Source organism: Suncus etruscus, chromosome 12 (assembly GCF_024139225.1).
Source record: "Suncus etruscus isolate mSunEtr1 chromosome 12, mSunEtr1.pri.cur, whole genome shotgun sequence".
Lineage (NCBI taxonomy): Eukaryota > Metazoa > Chordata > Mammalia > Eulipotyphla > Soricidae > Suncus > Suncus etruscus.
This window is the reverse complement of record NC_064859.1, coordinates 101,229,952-101,240,807: the sequence shown is the minus strand read 5'-3', so window position 1 is coordinate 101,240,807 and position 10,856 is coordinate 101,229,952. Positions and strand designations below refer to the sequence as shown.

General features: G+C 47.5%; 1 protein-coding gene across 1 annotated transcript in view; it reads left to right on the top strand.

Moving 5' to 3' along the window:
• Positions 1-10,856, top strand: part of SULT6B1 (sulfotransferase family 6B member 1) — a 12,237-nt gene extending 1,381 nt beyond the window's left edge. Inside the window, exons 2-7 of the mRNA XM_049784271.1 lie at positions 1,556-1,668; positions 3,794-3,883; positions 6,675-6,801; positions 8,402-8,496; positions 9,221-9,377; positions 10,726-10,856. Coding sequence (XP_049640228.1) covers positions 1,556-1,668; positions 3,794-3,883; positions 6,675-6,801; positions 8,402-8,496; positions 9,221-9,377; positions 10,726-10,856 — 713 coding nt within the window. The remainder of the gene's footprint in view (positions 1-1,555; positions 1,669-3,793; positions 3,884-6,674; positions 6,802-8,401; positions 8,497-9,220; positions 9,378-10,725) is intronic.

Sequence of the window (10,856 nt, the reverse complement as noted above, 5' to 3'; positions counted from 1 at the left end):
AAACGCCACTGTGCTATCTCTCCGGGCCCCAGAAGAGATTTTTTTTTATCTTTTTTTTTTATTATTATTATGGGGAGACTGAGGGCTCCAAAGTAGATGTCAGGAGGCAGGGATCCCCAGATGCTCGACAGTTCAGGGTGAACTCTGAGGATATAGAGCTTCTTTGGACTTCCACTGCCCCCCACCCCGAGCTCACAGACTCTGGGGCTGCACCCTGCAATGCTGGAGCTGATTCCTTTCTGGGATGACCAGGTTTCGACTCTCTGCAAGGGTCAGTGGACAATGAGTCAGAGATTCTCCATTCTGGGCTAAGGGACTCTGAGACAAGGTTGGGGGATGTGGACCCCAGGGTGTGGTGTGGTTTGGAAGGTTTATGCACAAAACTGTCCATTGTTTTATTGTTTGTTTGTTTTGTTTTGTTTTGTCCACACCCGGCAATGCTCAGGGGTCACTCCTAGTTCTGCACTCAGCAATCGTTCCTGGCAGACTCAGGGTAAAGGGACCATATGGGATGTCTGGGATTGAACTTGAATCTGTCCTGAGTCAGCTGCATGCAAAGTAAACCATCTACCACTGTGCTATCTATTGTTAAATCTTCTACCACTGTGCTATCTATCGCTCTGACCCCAAGTGTTTTGGTTTTTGTTCTCGGGTCATATTGGTAATGTTCAAGGCTGCCTCCTGGTTCTGTACTCAGTTCCTAGTGGGGTTCAGATAGGAGTATGGGGGTGGAGGTGGAACTTGGTCGGCTGCCGGCCAGGCAAATTACCCATCACACTTTTCTATCACAATCACACTTTTCTATCATAATCACACTTTTCTATCACAATGGCCTATGAAACTGTACACGACAGTGTTATAGCTCACGGTGCCTGAAATGAAATTTTTTGAACTCTGAATATTCCTTTTTTATTTTTTTGTTTTGTTCTGAGGCCACAACCAGCAGTGCTCAGGGTTTACTCCTTGCTCTGTGCTCAGGGATCACCCCCAGGTGGTACTTGGGAACCATATGGGGTGCCAGGGATTGAACTTGAGTTCACAGCATGCAAGGCAAATGCCCTACCTGCTGTATTATCACACTGGCCCTCGAACTCTCTTTTTGAACACACAATATGTTTGTTTTTGTTTGTGGGCCGCACCAGGCAGTTGCCAGGGGTTACTCCTGACTCTGTGCTCATAAATCACTCCTGGAAGGCTCAGGGGCCCATATGGGATGGCGAGATTCGAATCACTTCTTGCAAGGCAAACGCCCTACTGCTGTGCCATCTCTCTGGTCCCTGAACACACTATTTTTGATATATTCTTCCTTCCTTCCTTCCTTCCTTCCTTCCTTCCTTCCTTCCTTCCTTCCTTCCTTCCTTCCTTCCTTTTTTTCCTTCCCCTTCCTCCAGCCCACAGAACTATTTCTTTCTAGAGCTGAGATTATTTTAAATACTGAAAAACCAGTGGCACACACAGAGAACAGTGGATTTGCCTTCTTTGCGTGCCTGTTTTTGCTGTATAGTACTAAGACTTATTCGTGAGTTTTGAATCCGTTTTTTCTTTTTTCTTGTAGGTTCAAACTGGATTCTCCACATTGTTAGTGAATTAGTATATGCTGATTCGAAGAAAAAGTACGAACACCCAGAATTCCCAGTTCTTGAATGTGGAGACCCAGAAAAATATGAGGTTAGTCCAACACAGCCTTTGGATGGACCTCAAAATGTGTCTTCCATGTTTTGAATTCAGAAAACATCATCCTAATAATTCTTGCAACTTGATGCTTTCCTTTCCCCATGGATAATCTCGATTTACCTCAAAATAAATTCATCACAAGATAAAACCAGCAACAAAACAGAAATGCTTTAGAAGGTGAATGATACCAATGATTCTGGCTCCAGAACTTCAGAAAAACGTGTTAAGTCAGAATCATTCTTTGAATTTTATTTTACTTCATTATTTTTCTTTCTTTTTGGTGTTTTGGTCGCACGGTGACCCAAACCTGGCGGTGCTCTGGGTTCACTCCTGGCTCTGCATTCAGAAATTGCTCCTGGAAGGCTCAGGAGACCATACGGGAAGCCTGGATTCGAACCGGGGTTCGTTCTGTGTTGGCCGTGTGCAAGGCAAACGCCTTACCGCTGTGCTGTTGCTCCGGCCCAGTCCTTTGGATTTTAAAGGTTTTGCTATCAGTAATTTATGAGATGGGGCCTGAACAATAGCACAGCGGTAGAATGTTTTCCTTGCACACAGCGACCCCAACCTGGGCCCAACCCAGGTTCAAACCCCAGCATCCCATATGGTCCCCTGAGTGCACAGCCAGAGTAACCCCTGAGTGCCATCAGGTGTAATCCAAAACCCCTTTCCCCCTAAAAGAAAATAAAAGAAAAATACTTATGAGAAACATTTCCCTTTCTTTCGGTCTATCTAAACAGCTAAAATTGTAAATTTAAGGTGCCTAGGAGAAAATATCTTTCTTTGCAATGTGTATTTAATTTTAAATCGGAAATCCCTGCGAATAAGGTACATTTACCAGTTATTCACATATGTGAATATATGGAGCAATAGCACAACAGTCAACCTTGGTTCCATTTCTGAACCCCATATGATGCCCTGAAACCTCCCCGGAGTGATTCCTGAGTGCAGAGCCAGGAAGAACCCAAGAACAGTGCTGAATGTAGCCAAAACAACAACAAAAAAAGTAAAAAATAGAAAAGCAGGGCCCGGAGAGATAGTACAGCTGCGTTTGCCTTGCAAGCAGCCGATCCAGGACCAAAGGTGATTGGTTTGAATCCCAGCGTCCCATATGGTTCCCTGTGCCTGCCAGGAGCTATTTCTGAGCAGACAGCCAGGAGTGACCCCTGAGCACCGCTGGGTGTGACCCAAAAACCAAAAACAAAGAAAAAAGATTATTGGGTTCAAATGGGGCCCGGAGAGATAGCATGGAGGTAAAGTGTTTGCCTTTCATGCAAGAGGTCATTGGTTCAAATCCCAGCATCCCATATGGTTCCCGTGCCAGGAGCTATTTCTGAGCAGACAGCCAGGACTAACCCCTGAGCAACGCCGGGTGTGGCCCAAAAACAAACAAACAAACAAAAAAAAAAAACAAAAAAAAAGAAAAGAAAAGCAAGAAAACTCCAATCTTTTTAGGAACTCAGAGATTTCTCATATGTCTTAATGGGAGGGAGGTTGGTCATTAGGTTACTGGAAACAGCTCTAACTTAATCTTTAAATGACCATCTACCTGAATATGCACAAGGCAAGTAAACCCTCAAAGGTCCTTGCTAATCCCTTAAATGGTGAGTTTAACACTGGGAAGGCTGAGGTGGGCAGGGCAGAGCCATAGCTACTGAAGAATGTGTGTGATTATAGACAAAAGTCTATTTTTTTCCCCAAAGAGAACATTTCCCCAATAATGTGATAAGCAGGAACCAATAAGAAAGACAAAAGAGGGGCCGGAGAGATAGCACAGTGGTAGGGCGTTTGTCTTGCATGCAGCCGACTCAGGACAGACGGTGGTTCCAATCCCGGCATCCCATATGATCTCCAGAACCTGCCAGGAGCAACTTCTGAGTACAGAACCAAGAGGAACCCCTGAGCGCTGCCGGGTGTGATCTAAAAACAAAACAAAACAAACAACAAACAACAGCAACAACAAAAAAGAAGTACAAAAGAGGAGACAGCAATAACACAGTGAGAGGGCACTCACCTTGCCCTCGGTCCACACACCAGATCCTCGGGGAAATTAGTGGAGGAGGAGGGGAGGAGACAAGACACTGGCTCAGCCACCCACTCACTCTTTCTGCTTCCCTTCCAGAGAATGAAACAATTCCCGTCACCGAGGATTCTGGCCACTCACCTCCACTATGACAAATTACCTGGGTCCATCCTCAGGAAGAAAACCAAGGTGTGTCTGTCCCTCTGGCCTCTCAGCAGGCAGCTTCCCTCCTGGCAGCCTCAGCTCTCTCATTTTGGGATGCAAGAAGTGCTTTTAAGTCACTTGTGAGGTTCAATCTTTTTTGGGGGGGAGGAGGCACACCTGGAGATGTTTGGGGGTTACTCATGGCTCTGAGATCCAAAATCACTCCTGGCTGTGCTCAAAGGACATATGGGATTCCGGGCATCAAACCCAGGTTGGCTGCATGCAAGGCAAACGCCCTCCCCACTGTGCTACCACTTCAGCCACCGTGTGATTTTTTATTGTAATTGTGATCTTTTAATTAATATTCTTGGGCCCGGAGAGATAGCACAGTGGCGTTTGCCTTGCAAGCAGCCGATCCAGGACCAAAGGTGGTTGGTTCGAATCCCGGTGTCCCATAGGGTCCCCCGTGCCTGCCAGGAGCTATTTCTGAGCAGACAGCCAGGAGTAACCCCTGAGCACCGCCGGGTGTGGCCCAAAAAAACAAAACAAAACAAAACAAAAATCAGTATTCTTTTCCTAGATGCATTTACTACCATAGTCAAACTAACACGATTTCAGCCAAGAATTTATTTTCCAGCAATAGACTTCAGATCTCCACTAAGATGTTAAAATAGGGGCCAGAGAGATAACACAGTGGGTAGGGTGTTTACTTTGCATGTTGTCGACTCAGGTTTGATCCCCTGCATCATATTTGTCCCCCAAGGCTTCCAGGAGTAATTTCTGAGTGCAGAACCAGGAGCACCACCAGGTGTGGCCCAGAAACAAAACAAAACATATTAGAATATTTCTTCCTTTTGGTCACACCTGGCGGTGCTTAGGGCTTACTCCAGGCTCTGTGCTCAGGAAGCCCTCCTGGTGGACTTAGAGGACCATATGGGATGCTGGGGATCGAATCTAAGTCAGCTACATGTAAGGCAAATGCCCACCCTTCTATCACTCTAGTCCTGACATTCGAGTATTTAACTAAGGAACAAAAGCTGGGTCACTGAGCCAGGCTGCACTGTCCTTTAGAGTAAGCTCTTCCTCCAAGGGACACTTGCTAGCAGAGTCAGGTCTTTATTTCTGAATTTGACATGAAACTACAAACTACATGCCCCAGCTACAGAACTTCAGAATTGAATTCTCAGCTGCTGCAACATCTTTCTCCCTTAGTATTGCAGGAGGCTCACAGCATTGTGAATCTTCCCAGCTATTTTATTTTCACTTTTTTTTCTTTCGTTTTTGGTTTTTTGGCTACCCTGGGCAGTGCTCAGGGTTACTTCTGGCTCTGTGCTCAGAAATCATTCCTGGCAGGGACCTTCGGGAATGCCGGGGATTGATTGAACCCGGGTCAGCCAGCCTGCCGTGTGCAAAGCAAATGAGTCACTGCTTCTTCTTTTTTTTTTTGGGGGGGGGGCAAAGTAGGAGGATTGACTTAAAGACACTTACACTTAAACTTTTTGCAACTTGTAAGAATGGGAAGTCTGTGCAGCAGTCTGGAGCAGAAGTCAGTGAAGAAAACAGTTTAGGGGGGCCGGGTAGGTGGTGCTGGAGGTAAGGTGTCTGCCTTGCAAGCGCTAGCCAAGGAAGGACCGCGGTTCGATCCCCCGGCGTCCCATATGGTCCCCCCAAGCCAGGGGCGATTTCTGAGCACATAGCCAGGAGTAACCCCTGAGCGTCAAACGGTTGTGGCCCAAAAACCAAAAAAAAAAAAAAAAAAAAAAAAGAAAACAGTTTAGGGTAACAGGGTGGGGTGAGTGGCAAGATGGTGGGTGGAAAAGGGAAGAGAGGAAAGAGCCCCCAGACTGCAGTGATTGGGAAGTGAAATGAGAGAAATGGGAGAGTCTTAAGAAGATCGTTGTTCTCTACTAAGTGTCTGGCTCCCCCAAAGTTCCTGAAGTTAAAGGGATCACCCCATGAACGGTAGCTTGATTGAGAGTTTGGCTGAACAGATGGGGGTTTGATTATTGAGTCCTGGATGGTGATGGATGTTGGTGAGACAGAGGGAGGGTGGAGGCCTTTCTCTGCTGGCCTGGGCCACGCACCTGCAACCTCTTCATGCCGACGGGCTTCAGAGTGGCAGCGAGGAAATGATCCACAGGCAGTCAGGTTACAGGAGGCATCAACTTTATTCAGACCCTAGCCTTTAATCTTAAACCTTTTAAGCATGCTCTTTCAGCTGCCCTGACATCTCAACCTCTTTCTGCCAAGTCTGCTGCCTTTCTGAATCTCCCCCTCAATACCTGACAGGCAATTCTTTTTTTTACCTTCCAAAGACCCGTCCCAGAAATGGGCTGGTCTTACCATCAGGTAAGATTACACAGGAATACAGGGGTGGAGTGCCAAGTCACATCCAGTGGGACCCTCAGGCTCCATTACACCCTAATGCTCACCCCAACAGAGGGCGCGCCCAACTTTCTTTGTTCTCGCCAAACTCTGGATGCCATTGTCATTGTTGTCTTTGTTGTTGTCACTGTCGGTTGCCATTGTTGTTGTCACGTCACAGTCATTGTCACTGTCTTTGGTACTACTCCAGACATCCATCATTGGGATTCTCTTCTGTTTTTTATTCCGCTTTTGCATTGACTACATGAACCCTTTCATACTATTTATACTGCTTCACAGTAATTTCTGCAGCGACTTCCCCTTCCTTTCTGGTTGCCACTTCCCATCCATTTCTCTCCTCTGGTTCTGAAATCGGGGGACATGTGAGAACAAGATCAGCCATCCCAGCTATGTCCACTGTCCCCGCGACCACGCCAGATGGCAGAAGGTGGACCCATGCTGTTCCCCCCAGATACTGGTGATGTTCCGAAATCCCAAGGACACTGCAGTCTCCTTCTTCCATTTCCACAATGATGTCCCAGACATTCCCAGCTACGGCTCGTGGGATGAATTCTTCGTGCAGTTCATGAAAGGAGAAGGTAAGTTTGTCGTAAAGGGGGCCTTTCTGCCTCAAGAGATGAGGGCCTTACTGCCAAAATAGCAAAAGATGTATGTATTGGGGCTGGGTGATAAGAAATACAGCACTTGCATTGCACGTGGCTGACCCAGGTTCGATCCCCAGCATTCCAGAGGGTCCCTGATAGGAGTGATTTCTTTTTGTTTTGTTTGTTTGGTTTTGGTTTTGGTTTTTGGGTCACACCTGGAAGCACTCTGGGGTTACTCCAGGCTCTATGCTCAGAAATCACTCCTGGCAGGTTCGGGGGACCATATGGGATGTCAGGATTCTAACCACTGACCTTCTGTATGCAAGGCAAATGCCTTACCTCCATGCTATCTCTCCAGCCCCTAGGAGTGATTTCTGAGTGCAGAGCCAGGAGTAAGCCCTCAGCATACTGGGTAAGGCCCCAGAACAAAACAAAACAAAAAGAACAGAAAAAACATGTGTTTTCAGATAAAGGAATAAGAGAGTAGGTCGGAGAGGCAGTACAAGTGTTCAGGTTTTTGCCTCACTGTGGCCAACTCCAGGGTCAACCTTGGTTGGCTCCTGGCACCGAATATGTTTCCTCAAACACCTACCTGAGCCCCTGGGCCATGAGTAAGCCCTGAACCCCATAAGGCATAAATGGCCCAAATGGCAAAAAATAAAATAAACATGTTTTGGGGGGAGGCCACATCTAATGATTCTCAGGGGTTACTCCTCACTCTGCACTCAGAAATTACTCCTGGCAGACTTGGGGGACCATATGGGAAATTAGGGATCAAACCAGGGTCTACTATGTGCAAGACAAATAAATGCCCTCTCTGCTGTGCTATTGGTCAGGCCCCAATTTTTAAAATTTTATTTTATTGAAACCACTGTGATTTACAAAGTCCTTCCTAGTTGGGTTTCAGACCTACAATGAATCAGGGCCAGTCCTACCACCTTTGTCGACCTTCCTCCACCAAAGTTCCCAGAATCCATTCTATGTCACAACCCCCGGACCTCCCAGTCTGCCAGTATAACAGGCCCATTTTAAGTTTTTTGTTTTTCCATTTTAAGTTTTGATTCTTAAAGTTTGGGCCTCTTGATTTCATTGTTACTTGGCTTGGATAGTTAGTTCTGTCCTTTTTGTTTTAGGGCCACACTCAGCATCGCTCAGGGTTTACTTCTGGTTCTGTGCTTAGAAATTGCTCCTGGCAAGCTCGGGGCACCCTATGGGATACTGGGGATCATCAAACCCAGGTCAGCCACGTATAAGGCAAATGCCCTACCCACTGTGCTTTCAGTCCAGCCCATTTTTTTTTTTTATGAGATTGTGGAAACCAAATCTGCAGACCTGAGAACCCCAGAATTGCTTTCGTTTTGTTTTCCGGGGGGGGGGGGGGCACACCTGATGGTGCTCATAGTATACTCCTGGCTCTATGCTCAGAAATCACTTGTGGTGGGGTTTGAGGGACCCTATGGGATGCCAAGGAGCAAAACTGGTAGGCCAGTTATGTAGTGCCTGCCCCTCGTTGTGCTATGGCTTCAGCCCCCTGATTGGATTTAAACTTGCTTCTTAGTGGTTCCAAATGCTTTTTTTTTCCCTATCTTTTCAGTTTCTTGGGGAAGCTTTTTTGATTTTGCAGTGAGCTGGAACACATGTCTAGAGGAGACGAACATTAAGTTCATGTTATATGAAGACCTGAAGGAGGTGAGATTCTGGTCGTTGGTATTTAAACAAGTTTTATCGGAAATTGCCATGCAGAGAATTAACTCACGTGCGCATGTCCTTCATTATGGACATGCATAATACATGTGGATGTCTTTAGTTAGGTTTTGGGGGTCACAGGTGTAAAATCACCCCACATGCCGTATCTCCGAGCCCAGGTGAACGAGTCTGAATCAAGGTCACCCATGAAATAATCCAGATCAGGCTGAGGGTGAAACATATGTAGTCTAGCAGTCTTCAACCTCATATCTCCACCAAGCTGCCTGCCAGAACTGTCATTTTTATTGAGTCCAGAGACCACCCCTGGGTGGGTGGGGCAGTAAGGACACAGTAAGGACAGATAACTCAGGCTATTCGGAACCAGTCCCACCCAGGTTGACAAGTAAAAAAAAATCTCTCCTGTTTTTACTTGGGTAAATCCAAGTTGTAAACAAACATACAAAGGAACCAGGGTTGATCTTTGTTTTGGGTAAAATGTGGTGGAACCTGACAAGGGGGTTTGTCACACCCAATGGAGCTCAGGGTTTGTATGTGGTACCTGGGATTGAACTTTAGTTCACCACCTGCAAGGCAGGACCCTTACCCCTTACTTGTGTGTGCTCTTCCTGATGTGCCCAGGTCAGCACGTTAAAGGTCAGCACTCGGCAACACCCCCATGTTCAACCACTGTCCCCTGAGATATTTATCCTGCCTCTTTGCTTGACAGGACCTGGCAGCTGGGATCCAGCAGGTGGCCGACTTCTTGGGTTTCTCTCTGAGCACGGAGCAGAGGGGAGTTATCTCAGCCCAGAGCACCTTCCAGGCCATGCGGGCTCGGTCCCAGGAGACCCACGGAGCCGTGGGCCCGTACCTGTTCCGCAAGGGTGAGGGAGGGCGGTTCTGGGACACCCTCACTTTGCAGCTCCCCAGTTTTTGAGCTTCCACAAGGCGGCTGTAGTTCTCTCCCCCTAGAGTGGTAGTGGGACACAGATGGGAGCTAGGGGTCCTGGAGTGACCCCCGAGTCACTCTTTCTCTGCTGCTCCTGCTGGAAGTCAGAGGAGATGTCTCCTTCCTTCCAGCTGCATGTCCTCCACTCCCTTCATCCCACCCACCCACTACCCCTCACTGCTCCCCTGTGAATCAGAGATGAGGGTTTGCTTAGAGAGAGGGTAGGGAGAGGGAGAAAGAAGGACGGGGGGAGACAAAGAGGTGAGGAGAGAGGGAGGGGGAGAGAATGAGAGAGAGAGAGCATTAGCACAGCTGGGAGGATGTTTGCCTTGCACAAGGCCAACCTGAGTTCAATCCCTGAACCTACCAAGAGTAACTTCCGAGCACCACTGGGTGTGGCCCTAAAACAAAACGAAAAAGTAAATTGCAAAAAATAGGGGTTTTTTTGTGTTTGTTTTTTTGTTTGTTTGTTTGTTTTTGGGCCACACCTGGTGGCACTCAGGGGTTACTCCTGGCTCTGTGCTCAGAAATCTCTCCTGGTAGGCTCGGGGAAACCATATGGGATGCCAGAAATCGAACCTGGATTGGCCAGGTGCAAGGCAAATGTTTTACTGCTGTGCTATCTCTCTGGTCCTGGGCTTAAATTTTATAGCATTTTCCAATCCTGACATTACTATTGTAGGAGCAAAAGCTCCGAAATGCCTGTTTTTCAAAGGTTTGGAGCTCAGAAGGGTGAGTGGGGCCATTTGTCCCCCACCAAGTCCCATTAGGAGTGGGAGTGAACCCACGTACAGAACCAGGAGTCAGCCCTGAGTACCTCTCAGCCCCAAACCAACAAAATACAGAGTGAAACATTGTGCCAAGAGATGGAAAACTCCAGAAAATGTTTTTGATTTGTTTCTGGAGGTGTTACTCCTGGTTCTGCTCACAGAAATCGCTCCTGGCAGGCTCGGGGGGGGGGGGGGGGGGGCCCTTATGGGATGCCGGGATTCGAACCTGGTCATCCAGGTGCAAGGCAAATGTCTTACCGCTGTGCTATCACTCCAGCCCCTCCAGAAATTTTTTTTGTTTGTTTTGTTTTCTTTTTGGGTCACACCTGGCACCGCTCAGGGGTTACTCCAGGCTCTACGCTCAGAAATCACTCCTGGTAGGCTCGGGGGACCACATGGGATGCCGGGATTCGAACCAATGACCTTCTGTATGCAAGGCAAATGCCTCACTCCCATGCTATCTTGCCGTCTCCCCGTCGTTATTTTTTTAAGTGTGTGTCTGTCTGTTTATAGGGGAAGTCGGTGATTGGAGACGGGTGTTCAATGAAGCTCAGAGCCAAGAAATGGATGAAAAGTTCCAGGCGTGTTTGGCCGGCACTGTCCTGGGTTTGAGACTGAAGTACAACACATACTGCCGGGGCTGA